The sequence below is a fragment of the Emiliania huxleyi genome, assembly GCF_000372725.1.
Source record: "Emiliania huxleyi CCMP1516 unplaced genomic scaffold EMIHUscaffold_68, whole genome shotgun sequence".
Lineage (NCBI taxonomy): Eukaryota > Haptophyta > Isochrysidales > Noelaerhabdaceae > Emiliania > Emiliania huxleyi.
Genome location: NW_005196900.1, coordinates 120451 through 134462, shown reverse-complemented (window position 1 = coordinate 134462; position 14012 = coordinate 120451). Strand labels below are relative to the sequence as shown.

At 67.0% G+C, this 14012-nt stretch overlaps 3 protein-coding genes across 3 annotated transcripts; all 3 read right to left on the bottom strand.

Annotated features, from left to right (window-relative positions):
• Window positions 1–17: 17 nt before the first annotated feature.
• On the bottom strand, window positions 18–4749 carry EMIHUDRAFT_216089 (hypothetical protein; the record flags this gene model as incomplete). Its single annotated transcript, XM_005762345.1, has 13 exons — window positions 18–290; window positions 385–413; window positions 561–732; window positions 1312–1397; window positions 1453–1525; window positions 1621–1680; window positions 2191–2250; window positions 2668–2706; window positions 2794–2958; window positions 3176–3314; window positions 3386–3558; window positions 3727–4251; window positions 4351–4749. 13 exons carry the CDS (start codon window positions 4747–4749, stop codon window positions 18–20), a joined length of 2193 nt encoding a protein of 730 aa, XP_005762402.1.
• Window positions 4750–8309: 3560 nt separating this feature from the next.
• Window positions 8310–10501, bottom strand: EMIHUDRAFT_452759 (putative ferrochelatase; the record flags this gene model as incomplete). Its single annotated transcript, XM_005762344.1, has 6 exons — window positions 8310–8538; window positions 8720–8847; window positions 8917–9214; window positions 9447–9514; window positions 9593–10028; window positions 10094–10501. 6 exons carry the CDS (start codon window positions 10499–10501, stop codon window positions 8437–8439), a joined length of 1440 nt encoding a protein of 479 aa, XP_005762401.1. The 3' UTR covers window positions 8310–8436.
• A 2958-nt stretch (window positions 10502–13459) lies between these two features.
• On the bottom strand, window positions 13460–14012 carry EMIHUDRAFT_358337 (hypothetical protein; the record flags this gene model as incomplete). The annotated part of the gene is made up of 1 exon (XM_005762343.1): window positions 13460–14012. A coding segment is annotated over exon 1 (237 nt), but the record flags the coding sequence as incomplete, so codon positions are not given.

The following is a 14012-nucleotide window of genomic DNA, read 5'->3' as shown; positions in this document are numbered from 1 at the left end:
CGTGCCGCTGCGGCCTCTCACTCCTTCTTGAGGAGCGAGGTGCGAATGCGCATACCCCGCCGGGCCGGAGCCGGAGCCGCCGCTGCCGTGGCGGCGGCAGCGCTGCCTCCCTCCGAACCCTCCGGCGGGCCCGACACCGAAGAGAGATGCTTGCGCAAGACCGAGACGGCGGCTGAAACACTCGCGCCCGCCTTGCCACGCCCCTTGGGGCGGAGGGCCTCCGCCAGCTCGTCGTCGCTCGCGGCGAGGAGCGCCGTGGCGGAGCCGTCGAAGAAGTCGCGCAGCGCCGCCTGCTGACGATTGCAGCAGTGAGGGTCGGCGCATTCTCTGATGAAGGCCGCGCGACGCCGCCTTCTCGCGCGGCTTGAGCCCGTTGGAGCCCACCAGCGCGTCGAACGCGTCGGCCGCCTCTCCTAGTGGACGCGCACGCAGACGCGTCCGAGAGGGACGACGGGGGCGGGGCAGTACGCGGTCAGACTCGCCCGCGTCCGTCGCCGCCACCTTGCGCGCAGTGGAACGCGCGGCCGCTGCCCCCCGACGGCGGCCCGACGCTGGCTCACCGCCTTGCTGCCCTTGGGACTCGGCGCGCGATGCCAGCCGCGGCCTCTTGTCGCCCGTGTCGCCGCCCCTCCCAGCCGGCGGCGGCGAGCCGACCGAGAAGTCACCCCCACCGTCCCGGCGTGCGGGGGCCGCCTCGAAGCGGTTCACCGAGGAGCGGGCGCGCTTGGGCCGCTGCGACGAGGGGGGCGCCGACTCTGGCTCCGTGGCCGACGCGCCCTCGCCCATCCCCGCCCCTTCGCCCCCCGTGAGCGCCGCCGCCGCCGGCGGCCCCTCCTCCTCCGCCTCCTCTCCCTCACACCCCACCTCGCCCTCCGCCTCGTCCGTCGTCGCCACCTCATCGGACCCCTCCATGCTCTCCCCGCCGCTATCCCCACCGCCTTGCCCCGCTGCCCCGCCCGCCGCCCCGCCCACCGCCGCCCCCGACACGCCGCTGGGAGTGGCGAGGAATGACGCCGTCTCCGAGCGAGTGGTGGTGCCATCGTGGTTGGCGTCAGCCGCGTTGCCGTACCCGCGCGGCACGGCGGAGGCCACAATCTGGCTCATGGACGAAGAGGCTTTCCTCCCGGCCCTCCGCCGCGGGACCTTTTCCTCCCCCGCCGATCCCCCCTCCTTGGCGGCGGCGGCTGCGGCCGCCGCCGCCACGCCGCCGTCGGTGGCGAAGCCCGCCGCCAGCCAGAGCGCCTCGAAAGCGGCGAGGTTGGCGCGCGCCGCCTGGTTGCACTCATTGTCGAGCTCGGGCGAGTACGCGACCGCGTTGGAGGCGACGAGCCGCACGTCGGTGGCGAAGGCCTCCGCGTCGGCGTAGCTGCCAGCCTCGATCGCCGCGCCGATGGTGCCTACTCAAGAGAGGAGGGCGACAGCGTCCGGGGAGGGCGCGGGGCCGTGCCTCACGCACCGCCCCAGCTCCGCCATAGTCCATCGGCGATTGGATCATCTCGAAGTAGCCGGGCGTGTCGGCGGCCACCTGGCGCGAGTGGGCGGGTGCGGGGCGAGCTGTGGCGGGGGTTGCAAGGCGCGGGTCGTGGGCTCGGGTGGTGGGAGGGAGTTTGCGAGGTGCACCGGCTCTTCGAACCAGTCGGCGTCCTTTCGCTTGCGAAGCGTGGCGAGGATGGCGGAGCACTTGTCGAGGGGCAAAGCCTCAGCTCCACCCCCGCCCCCTCCCTGGCCGCCGGCCACCGGCACTCCAACCCGCCGCCGCAACGCATCGAGCCGCCGCGCCTCCTCCTGCGCCCCCTCCGCTCGCTGCTGCGACGCGTGCTGTCCGCCGTCCGCTGCCGCCGGCGGCATCGCCGCCGCAGCCGGCATCACCACGTCGGCCTCCGCCGCGGCAGACGATCCGCTGGCTGCTGGTGCGGCTGCCCGCTCTACAGCCTCTCCGAGCGCCCTGCCGCCGCCGCCGCCGCTGCCGTCGGAGCCGCCGCCGTTGGAATCGGCTCCGCCTCCGCCGCCACTAGCGCACGCCGAAGCGGCACCTGCTCGTGTCACCGCAGCCCGCGCCATATTTAGCACGGCCTCGCCGCGCGCGCGCACCTACAGTACACACAGGGTCGGTCGGGTGGAAAGGGAGTGGGAGGGGCAGAGGGTGGCGGGGGGGGGGGGGGGGCCCGGGAAAGGGGGGGGAGCTAGCACCTGCTTCGCCGCGGTGAGCAGCTCCTCGAGCCGCCGCGCCTCCTCCTCCCCCTCCTCGTCCTTGGCGAGAGGGCCACTCTCCACCGCCGCCGCCGCCGCCTCCTCTGCCCGCCGTGCCTCCGCAAGCGCCTCTCGCACCATCGCCGCCGCTGCCGCCTCAACCGACGGCTCGGGCGCCGCGCCCTCCCGCCCTGCCTCCGAAGCCACGAACTCCGCCGTCTCTGCCGCCTCCTGGGCCATCCTCCATGAAAGGTAGGGCTGGACACTCAGGGGTGCCGTGCCAGAGCCGGAGCCGCCGCCGCCGTCACTGCCGCCGCCGCCGCCCCAAACGCCGAGGGAAGTCGAGAGCCGCGAGGACAACGGGTCGATCCGCTGCCAGGCCTCCGCCGCGCCCACCCCCTCGCCCGCCCGCGGCGAAACTGGCCCGTGGGGGGTGGGTGCGCCGGCCGCTGCCTCGTCCGCCGCCGCCCGGCGCACCGGCTCGGCGATCGCCCACTGCGGCACCACCAACGCCGCCTCCGACCAGTACGGGGAAGCCACCGCACCGCCGCCCGGCGCGCCGCCGCCGCCGCCGCGGCCGCCACCCACCAAAGTGATCTGCACGGCCGAAGCGTCGCAGATCTCTGGCACCGCCTGCATCCTCGCGCGGAGCCACCGCACCGCCGCCTCGGCGCTGTCGACGGGCGCGCTCACGCCCAGCGCCGCGTGGAGCGCCACGGGCGCCGCACCACTGCTGTCGCGCTGGCCGCACGCTAGGACGGGGTCGACCTGGACATGTCCGTGGACGTCAGTGGGTGGAACCAGGGGGCGCTGGGCCAGAAGGGCTCGGGGGGGGGGGGGGGGGGGGATTTGGAGGGAAAGGGGGATTTGGAGGGAAAGGGGGATTTGGAAGGAAAGGGGGATTTGGAAGAAAAGGGGGATTTGGAGGGGAAGTTTTGGGGGGGGGGTAGGGGGGCACCTCTGCGTCGAGCGCTAGGTCGTGCACCGACCTTGCCAAGCGGACGACATTCTTCAGCCGGGTGGGCGCGAAGCCCTTTGCGCGCAACATCGCGAATGCGGCGCCCGTCATCAGCGCGTCGAAGGCGGCGTGGTGGCTGCGGTCGGCGGCGCCCCAACCGGCGAACCTGCGAAACATGCCGCGGGCGTGTCGACGACGTGCCATGGAGTCGTGCTTCTCTGCCCCGCCGCCGAGCACCCGTCGGCGAGTGCAAAGAGGCGACCCGAGGGGAAAGGGGGCGACTGATGCGGCCGGTTCGGGTCGCCCGCCGCGTCCGCCGCCGCCTCGGCGGAGCACGCCTCGTAGAGCGGCTTGAGCGCCGTGTCCGAGTAGGCGCCCGACTGGTCGGCGAGCAGCTTTGTGTCCCAAACCTGCGGACACGTTGGTGGAAGCGTCGGCGGCATGCCACAGGCGGTGGCGTGGCGGCGGAGGAGCGCGCTGAGCGGGGGAAGCGGCGAGGGGGGTCGGTTCGGAGAGGCGTGTGTCGCGATTGCGGGGGAGAGGTGGACGAAGGAAGTGTCTCGGAAGTGCCCACACACCTCGGGTAGGGCCGCGTGCACGGCCGCCTTGAACTGCGTGCACGGCGCGGGCAGCGGGCCGATGAGGGCGTCGTGGAGGAAGAGGAGGTCGAACAGCCCATTGTGGACCAGGACGGGCACCTTTGCGGCCACGAGCGCCCGCCACACGCGAAGGAAGCCCTCCGACTCGCGCAGCTTGCTGAGCTTCTCGGCCACTTGCGCCTCCGCGTGCATGGCGGGGGAGAAGGGCTCCGCCGCGGCCTCCTCGGCGGGCCGCACGCGCAGCCGCACCGCCTTGTTCCCTCCCCCCTCGCCCTCCAGCGACTCGGTGACCAGCCACTTGTGGGCCGCCGGCGGGTGCGCATGCTCAATGGCAGCGTAGAGGCACTTGCGCAAGAAGCCGTTGCACTCTGGCAGCGTGAGCGGCTCCGGCGGTGCGCCGCTCGCGTGCTGCGTCCTCGCCCTCGCCACCCACGCGGCGACCCGCTCCATCGCCTCGTTCACAAAGGCGGCTTCCGCGGGCCTCGAGGGCGAGAAGACCCTCCCCTGGGCCCGCCGCTCGGCGTCAGCCTCGGCCTGTGCTGCTACGCGCTGCCGCACCGCCGCCGCCGCCGCCGCCGCGTCGGCGGTGGAGCGGTAGGGGACAGAGTGGTCGAGCCAGCGGTTGAAGTCGATGCCCTGCCCGCGCAGAAACTCGGCGGTGCTGCAGTCGAGGACGACCTTGTCTCCGCCTCTCGGAGCCGCGCGGCGGACAAAGAAGTTGAACGGTCGCGCCTGCAGCGCGCTCCCTGCGGCGGCGCCGCCCGGCGGAGGGCGGTGGAAGGTGCAGATTCCGAGCTGGACGAGCGAGAACTCGGACGCCACCCTCCGCATCTTGGTGTAGCGCGCCTGCGTCGAGTCATGGTCTTGCGGTACTGTCCCCGGCAGTTTAATGCCTGTGAACTCCGCGTCGACAGCCACAAACTCCGCCGTGGCGAGCAGCGCCTCGAGCGCCGCCGCCGCAGCCTCGAAGGAGTCGCGAGTGATGTCCTCGCCGTCTTGCATTTTTTCCGAGGGGCCTCGACGTGTGGAGCGGTGTGGAGGCGCGGGGCTCTTGCAATTCTTTTCCCGAGTGTACCTGTGTAAGTGCCAGTGCGCGCCAGTCCCGTGCCCAGTGTTGTGCGAGGGAGTTTTGTTGTAAAATTCTTTTCCCGATTCCAACATTCAACATCACATTTGATACCGGCGCCAAAACGGTATGGCGGTGGAGTGCTCTCTACTGCCGCGGCGCCCCTGTCGGTTCGGAGGCGCCCGGCGGCCGCGCGCTTGGTGCCGACGTGGCGACGTCGACCGGCTGCTCTCGCGGCGCCGAGGCGTGCCGTTTCGGTCACGTCTCGCGCGGTGCGAGGTGTCTTTTGGCATGTGAGCGCTTGCCATGGACGCCAGGATGCTTGGCTTCCACGCCTGCGGCCGCGGGCGAGCGGGCGGGCACGCCAGGCTCGGCGACGCTCTGCGCGGGTCTTCGAGCTCGCAGCCTGCGACGAGCCAGCATGGCTCGTCGCTCGACGGCAGCCTGCTCAGAATGCTCTCGGCATTCTGGACAGCCTCGCCAAGCTCTCTGGGAAGGTCTACGGGGCCAGAGCGGCCTGTCTCGGGCGCGATGGCGAGCCTGGTGGTACCACAAAGGGAAACCCGGTACACGGAACTAACCCTCGGAGACCCGTGTTTACTTTACGGCCCTTTCCCTGCGAATGCGCACCCCCCCTAGCTAGGGGTCAGGGCTCTCTAGCCCGTAGCCCGATGCCGATCATCCGGCTCGAGCTGGGTGCGCTCGCGCTTAGCTCCCTGGCCCTGGATGTGAGGTTGATGACTGCACTCCAAGTGCTCCAAGTACCACGACTACCAGCTCTCCGATCGGCCCGCCGGCAGCGGGCTTGCCGTCGTTGGCCGGGTCTGGCATGATCACCACCTCCTCGTCGAGGGTCAGCCCCCCGGCGTGGTTGTCGGTGGTGGGGAGGAAGACGGAGTCGCCGCGGGTCACGTTGTTGTCGAGCGTAGCCTTGTCCGACTCGTCGGGCATCTCGTCCGCGGCCACAAGCTCCGGCCAGGCGCCCTCGATGTCCGTCGGGGTGAGGTCGGAGGTAGGAGCACGGTACTCGATGCCGTTCCAGAGCTCGTTGACGCAGAAGGTCGTTTGTGTGGTGGTGCCGATGCGCGGACCCTCGGTGATGACGTACTTCCAGCCGGGCGAAGTGCGCGAGATGCCGAGGAAGGCCGCCATCTCGCCTGTGGGTGTGTTGAAGACCGACGACCGCGCAGCCGTCTAGTCTACGGCCACACACACACACATAGTGTCCTTACCACCCCTGGACTGCATCTGCGCAGTTTCGTACCGCTGCGGCGCGGTTTTGCAAAAACCGTTCTGCAGCGGCGCGGTTTTGCCCTTCACCCGCAGCCTGGATTGATAGTCATTGTGGGTGTGGGGGCCGCGGGCCAGGACTTTTGTTTGAACAAAGTTTTGACAGTACATTTCTGTCGGGCCTTGGAACAGCTTGTGAGTGGTCACTGAAGACCTTCACAGTTGGTAGCGGCGGGGCAACGATCCCCGGGACATTACGACAACATGTCGTCGACGGACAAGCTGGTGATTCCGGCCTACAAACAGGGCTCCGAGCGGGAGTTCAACGAGTGGCTCCGCAACCTGCGGACCGCGGCGAAGCAACACAAGTACCTCCTCGACATCATCGAGGTGGGCACCATCCGGCCGGGCGCGGAGCGCGAGGCCGAGGCGGTCGCGCTGCACGTGCGCTACAAGAACGTCGGCGTTGCGGACGGCCTCATCCCGGCCACGATCGACAAGTACTTCGGGGACCTGGCGGTGTCCCTGTCCCGCCAACTCTACGGTGCGCTGCAGAACGCCGTCAAGGACGACGACAGCACGAAACTCATCGTCGTCATCTACGTGGACGACTTCGGCATCTTCCACTCCGGGACCACCGCTGGCAAAGCGCTCGCGCACGAGTACATCGAGCACTTCAACAAGCACGTCGGCAAGCCGCTCAAGGTCCACGAGGGAAAGGTGCACGAGTTCCTCGGGCTCACCATCACCAAGACGCAGACCGGTTTCAAGCTGTCTGCCAGCAAGTACATCGACATGCTGCGCGCGCGCCGTTCTTCCCGTCGGGCGTCACGCACGCGGGCTACAAGGTGCCCGCGGACAAGGACCTCCCGTCCATCGTCATCAGCGCAGCCGAGAAGAAGACCGCGCCCGACCCGCAGCTCCTCCAGCGCTGCCAGTGCCTCATCGGCAGCCTCATGTTCGCCACCAACGCGCGCCCCGACATCCAGTACACCGTCTCGCAGCTGGCGCGCTGCATGGCTTGGCCCGACGCGAACATCGAGGCCGCCGCCGAGCGCTGCCTCATCTACCTCATCGGCACGCAGGACCTCGGCCTCCACTACGAGCGCGTTGCCGACCCCAAGCTCTTCGGCTGCTCCGACGCGAACTGGTGCACCCGCCAGAGCACCTCCGGCTGCGCCTTCAAGATCGGCACCGCGATCATCTCGTACTTCTCCAAGAAGCAGGGTCACATCTCCCTCTCGACGTTCGAGGCCGAGATCTCTGCCGGCACGCTGGCGGCTTGCGAGGCGGTCCACCTGCGCTCGCTCCTCGCGTCGCTCGGCTACAAGCCCAAGGGCCCGACCGTCATCAAGATCGACAACACGGCCGCGCTACGCGTCGCCGAGGACCCGGTCATGCACGACAAGACGAAGCACATCCTGCGCAAGGAGCTCAAGATTCGCGAGCTCGTCGAGTCCGGGGAGGTCAAGGTCGAGTACGTCGAGAGCCTCAAGAACTTCGCCGACTTCTTCACCAAGCCGCTCCCGCGCAAGGAGTTCGAGTCGTTCCGCAAGGAGATCATGAACGACACCGCCTAGGACGGCACAGAGGGGAAACGCCGACTTCCCCTTCATCAAATGTAGTCGACAACCGGCAGTATGGGCGCTCCTGGAGCTCCCCGAGTCACCTGTATGTTTGTCCTCCACCCTTGAGGAGGCTGCGCAATTGTGCGCGCGATAGTAGGAGATGTAGGAGTCGTCTAGCTTCTTCAGATCCTCAGCCTCGCTACCCGATGCGAGGATGGGGGGCTGTTGAAGACCGACGACCGCGCAGCCGTCTAGTCGACGGCCACACACACACACATAGTGTCCTTACCACCCAGGGACTGCATCTGAGAGGCAACACTGTTGTTGCAGCTGCGTGCAAGCAAGGAGAGCACGCCGCGCTCCTGGGCTGCCTGGGATGCCACTCTCGCCGGCTCGTGCAGCGCGGCTACCTTTGTGTACCCTGTTGACTTGTGCTCTCAGGGAGCTATGGCGCGCGCGTGGCCTTCCAGACTTTTGGTCACTTCGGTCACGTTGCTCTTACTTCGGTGATGTAACTTGATGGAGCCGAGCAGGAGAGGGACGCTCAACCCCTTGTGCAGCTCTCAGGACAGCGCTCACCTTGGCCACGTCCTGCATGGCGCTTGGCGGGCGCGTGTGTGCGTTGGCACAGTGTGTGTTGTCTTGCAGCCGTTCCGCATCCGCTGCGGCCGTTTACCGTGCCACTTGGCCACACGGGAGCGGCGGTCTCGCAGTTTTTTGGAAATGTCACACACAAGACACCTAGTTTAGCCATTGCGTGCAGCCGTATTCGCGCCACGTGCACAAGCACAAAGGAACGAGCAAACGTAGACCGGTAGAGCGGTCCTAGCTGGGGAGCGCCTGCTGCGCGGCGCGGTACGTGGCGACGATCGCCTTGAGCGTGGGGTCCGCCGTGAGCGCGACGGAGATGGTGATCGCCGTCATCGCCTTGCAGCGGGGGCAGCGGGCGTGAGCTCAGCGTTGGGCGAGAGAACGGCTGCGCGGTGAGGGTAGCGGCAGCGGAAGGGACAGGGCGGGCCGGGGCGGGCGGGGTGCGTATGCGAAGTCAAGCAAGTGTATGTGTGTCTGTGCGGCGCGGCGGAGCCGCCGGCGAGGAGGCGAGGCGCACCAGCCGCCCGTTGAGGACCTCCGCCTCCTCGGTGAAGCCCCACGGCCGCTCCTGCGGCACGAGCTGCAGCTGGTCCTTGGTGTAGAGGGAGACGTACTCGTTGACCACGTTCAGCGCGACGGGCTCGCCTAGTCTCAACCACCCTTTGATGATCCGCATCGTGGCTATTCCTCGGCGGCATCTCGGCTATGGCTCGCCCTGATTGATGATCTGCATCGATGGCTGGTTGAGGTCGGGCAGCGCCTCCTGGACCACGCTCGCCAGCGCGTCGATGAAGTCGGGGTCGGTGCCCAGCGTCTCGACGCGCGCAAAGGAGGTGATGCCCGCCTGCTCGGCGACGGCGGCGAGCTCGCGGTCCATCTCGTTGAGCGTGCCCATGTGCTCGAATACGAACGAGATTGGGACGAGAACGAGCGCGCGCGTGCCGTCCGCGCCGAGCTGCGTGATGACGTCCGCCGTGGAGGGCTCTGTCCACGGGACGGCCGACGGGCCAACCTACGGAAGTGTGCGAGCCCTGCTCTGCGCGTGTGCAAAACGAGCGTGTGTGTGTGTGCGTGCGTGTGCGAGCGTGCGTACGTGCGTGCGTGCGTGCGTGCGTGCGTGCGTGCGTGCGTGCGTGCGTGCGTGCGTGCGTGCGTGCGTGCGTGCTGTCTCCAACCTGCCCATGTAGTTATCGATGGATGCGTGGGTGGAGGCGCCGGGATTGGGACGGCGGGCGGGCGCCAACCTGCCCCTGGTACGAGAGCGTGTGCGGGTTGGAGACGCCGCGCGCGCGCAGCTCCTCCGACAGCAGCGCTACGCCGCTCTCCACCTGGGTGGTCAATACTCGCCAGGTGAGGCTTGAGGACCCCTACCCGACCATTCAGCGGCCACCCGCCTGGCCGAGGTACGGGTCGCCCAGGAACTCGACGTACTTGCGCGGCAGCCCCTGCGCCGAGTACACGACTTGCGCCGTCTGCCGCTCCGCCTCGGGCAGAGAGGCGAGCGCCTTCTGCACGGCGCGCGCCGACGCATCGACGTACCCTTTCCGGTTGAACCAGGAGGGGACGACGGTCGACTTTGTGGGGAAGCCGGGCGTGTTGTACAGCATCCGCTCCAGCACGCGCAGCGCCGACCCCGACGTGGAGATGGAAAAGTGCGGGTACAGTGGCAGTATCACCAGCCGCGTCACGTTCTGCGCCTTCATCTGAGCGACGGCCTCCTCAGCGTAGGGCCGCCAGTAGCGCATCGCGATGAAGAGCGACGCGTCCACGCCGCGCGCCACCAGCGTGCGTTGCAGCGCCTCTGCCTGCCGCCGCACCGTCGCAACCTACTCCCGCATGACGTGCCGCTGTGAAGGGGACGGCGGCGGCGGCCGCCGGCGGCGGCGGCCACCTGCGGCGACTCGCCCCCCACCTCCGCCATCGCTGCGCGCGCCTCGGCCGCGCGCGACTTTGCGACGAACCACGCGAGCGGCTTTTTGAGCCACGAGAGCAGCGGCGGCAGCGTCACAATCTCGGGGTCGCAAAACACGTTGTAGAGGTACTCCTCGACGTCGTCGGGCGTCTCGGGCGAGCCGACAGAGAGGAGCAGCACACCCACCGACGAGCCCCCGCTCGCGCTCCAGCTGTCGCCCAGTTCGTCAAACTCGAATGGAGTGGAGGTTGCCGCCGCCGCCGCCACCGCCGTACGAGGCGGCGCGAGGGCGCGGCGCAGCGCGACGTGCGCGGCGGCGGCGGGAGGCTGCGACGGTAGGCGCAGCGAGAAGGCCGAGGACGCGAGCGCCAGCGCGAGCGCGAGCATTGGTGGTGGCTGAGTGCCGTGAAGGAAAAAGAATTTTACGACCATCCCTCGCAAGAAACCGGGCTTCGCCTTTCTACCTACCTACCTACCGGGTACGGGACTGGCACTGCAAAGGCGACGGCTTAGAAGCCGTCGCCCACACAGATGCCGTCCTCCTCACAGAAGGAATTTTGTGCCTTGAGAAAGAATTTTACAACAATTTGGTCGCACGACACGATTCACGCGACAGGCGAGGCGCGGGCGACGGCTTCCTCAGAAGTCGTCGCCCGCACCACAGGAGCAGGAAATCTCGCACTTTTGGCATCACGCTTACGTCAGGACGAGGTACAAGTGTCCGACACAATGGTTGGGTAGTAGGGCTAGAGGGTCGCTCTACACTTAGCCTCTGCAGCGAGCAAGCGCTCAACTTAGCCCCCGCACGGAGCCGGGCTCGGACTTAGACGCTGTATGGTCGGGGGCCATGAACTTAGACGGCACAAGGCCAAATCCGGGTAAAACCCGGGTATACCTGCAAAAGTCCAGGTTTACAGTTCCTGTACCCGAAAAATACCTGGACGCGTCCCGACCAACGTATGCCGCGCACGACGCCATATCGCCTTGTCCCAGGGCCAGTGCGCTACTTGCGGCGCGCAACTCCTGCTCAAGTACGCGCACCGTACCATGTGCTGCCGCTATGCGTGCCTTAAGGCGGCTGCGGCGAAGCGGCGGGCGCGGCATGCCGATGGCAGTGCGGACGATGCGGTTGCGATGTGTTCTGCTTCAAGATCGTGGCGGTGCTTGGCATGCACTTGTGCGATCCCAATCAGCTCATCGCAACGCGAAGCAGCGCAACAAGCTGGCTGCTGCCAACAAGGCCCTATGCTAGATCTACCTCACGCGCGGATCGTTCAAAGAGGACCAGCATACACAGGCTTCTCTGACATGCGTTTGTTTGAGCTTGAGGCTATTTATGTGAGAAATGTTTGGCTAGAGATTGCGCTCAAGAAGAGCAACGAGAATCGGAAGAGGAGGATGCTGAGGCGGCGATTGCTGAGGCATGAGGAGGATCGATCCGGATTAGAAGGCGCCCGCCGCAGGCGAAGAAAATTTGGGGGCTAGCGCCGTATCGTTGATCACGGTGGGAGCCTCTTGGCCCCAGGCTGTGCCACGGCCGACTTAGCCGATGTAAGAGGCTCTCGCTGATCTTAGACCGCGTAAGCACCCCAGCGTGACTAGTCACACTTAGACCCGCTCAGCCTCGAGGCTCTCAGAACTTAGACTACTACCCAACCAGTTCCGACACGTCACACGAGACTCGAGAGTGGGCCGCCTGAGCAACGATATGACTTGGCGGCAAATGATCGGAGTGGGCGTCAGAAGAGTCGTCTTGCGCGAGGACAGCTCGATAAACTCGAGGGGCCAAAATATGCCGCGAGGAGGGCGGCGTTGCGCCGAAAGGCGGGAGAAGCCGCGAGAGCAAGGGATCGGCAGGCGGCGGCGGCTTAGGATGTACAAGGTTTGCCTCTCGCACCCCGTCTCTTTTCCTTTCCTTTTTTCTCTCTAATAGCCACTTGGAGCACTTGGAGTGCAGTTATCAACCTCACATCCAGGGCCGGGGAGCTAAGAAGCGCGCCCAGCGAGCCGGATGATCGGGATCGGGTTACGGGCTAGAGAGCCCTAGCCCCGGGGGTGCGCGTTCGCAGGGAGAGGGCCGTAAAGTAAACACGCGTCTCCGAGGGTTAGTTCCAAAGGCGGCAGGGCCCGCGATTCCCGCAAACCCAGCAACGACGATTTCAGCGAGTTTACCCGCGGCGATGTCGAGCGAGACACCCTTCGCCGTGCGCGTGATCACCTGATGATCCGCGCCAACGAAACAGGCCTCAGCAAGCGACATATACAAATTATGGCGACCGAGAGGGAAAGCAGGCGGCACAAGTGCCTTAAGCGAGAAATCTTTTTACGCCTCTCACACTGCACGACAAGGGCGCAGACTGGCGCGGACTGGCACATGAGCGAGAAGGTTTCCTTGTTCATAGGAGGACGGCGAGGCGATAAGCTCGAGAGTCGTGCAAAAAAAAGAGGAGGGCACTTCGCACGCGTCCTTCCAAAATCCTGCTCGTGCAGGTGGGGACCGGAAGGACGTCACTCTAAACCGGCTAGGCCACACACACACGGCGTGAGTAAACTTTTTCGTAGACACTAGTGAGTGGGAGCGTGCGATACCGTACGCACATGGAGCACTTGGAGTGCAGTTAGTAGCCCACATCCAGGGCCGGGGGGCTAAGAAGCACACCCAGCGGGCCAGACGATCGGAACCGGGCAAGAGAGCCCTAGCCCTAGCTGGGGTACGCGGCGCAACGCGGAAACGGCGAAGAAACGGAGAGAATCGGAGCTGCGAAGGAGGCGACCCGAGCGAGCCGACAAGTCAACGGGGGACTTGTCTTCGCTCCTGTGAGACGGTGCCAGAAGGCAAGCGCTCGTCACGATCGACCCCCCACACACACACACACAGTGCCAGCATAGACTGTGCAGGTAAGGCGGAGCGCCTAAATTCGACGCCTAAATCCTTGACGTCGGCGAGGGCAGGGCGCACACGGTGGAGGATGGACGCAACGTGCGCACGAGAGGTTCGTGCGCAGGGCCGACACGCGCGCGAGAGCCCGCTTAGGTCGCGTCTCGCGGAGCTGGCCCGCTGCGCGGCAGAGAACGTGCCCCGAGACCTGAGTGGCATATCCCCAGTGCAGGGCACCAGCACCGCCTCCTGCTCCGCTGTGCATGGCGTTGGCGCTTGGGACATGGGAGGGACGCGGACCGCTCTCTCCGCGGACGGGGCCCGCGGGGCCCGGGGCGGAGGGGAGAGGCCCGCGGCGCGGGCGCGCGGCCGCGCGCGGGTGTCGATACGATGTCGGAGAACCGAGAGATGCCTCGGCAGCGGGCGGAGAGCGGGGGGGCAATGTCGAGTGCTCTAGCTGCAGCGCCGCCTTCTGATGCAAGTTTTATGAAACATACAACGTAGACGCCGCACACCGTTGGTGTCGCCTCGCGCAAGACACACCATAAAAGCACATATAACACAGCACATATCTTTTGGACACGCGCGCCGGGGCGCATCACAATTGGTACACGCCACTTTCTACCGCGGCCTCCTCTCACACCTGCTCGGTCGTGCGCAGCTTTTCCCCCGCTTGCGAAGTGCGGACAGACCGAACGGTCAGGTGCATGCCAGACCAAACGTCAACTAGCCGGTTGGCCGAGAGGATCAACGCGGAGCGGCGCCTTCTCTCCTTGAATCTGTGGTAGGCGGCGAGCATTGCGATGCTCAGCAGCACCATGGGCACGCCGGCAAGGAACAGCGGCCTCCAGACTGAGTGCTCCTCAGCCGCCTCAGGCATGCCCCGTGAGAGTGCCGTTGCATTGCCTTGCGATTCGGCCAAAACGCGCAGCATGCTGCTGTCGGGTGGCCGCCTCCGAGGCAGCCAGCCGGACGCTCTCCTCTGATGCTAGGTGCCTGGGGCTCACTCGCGCCGGGCAA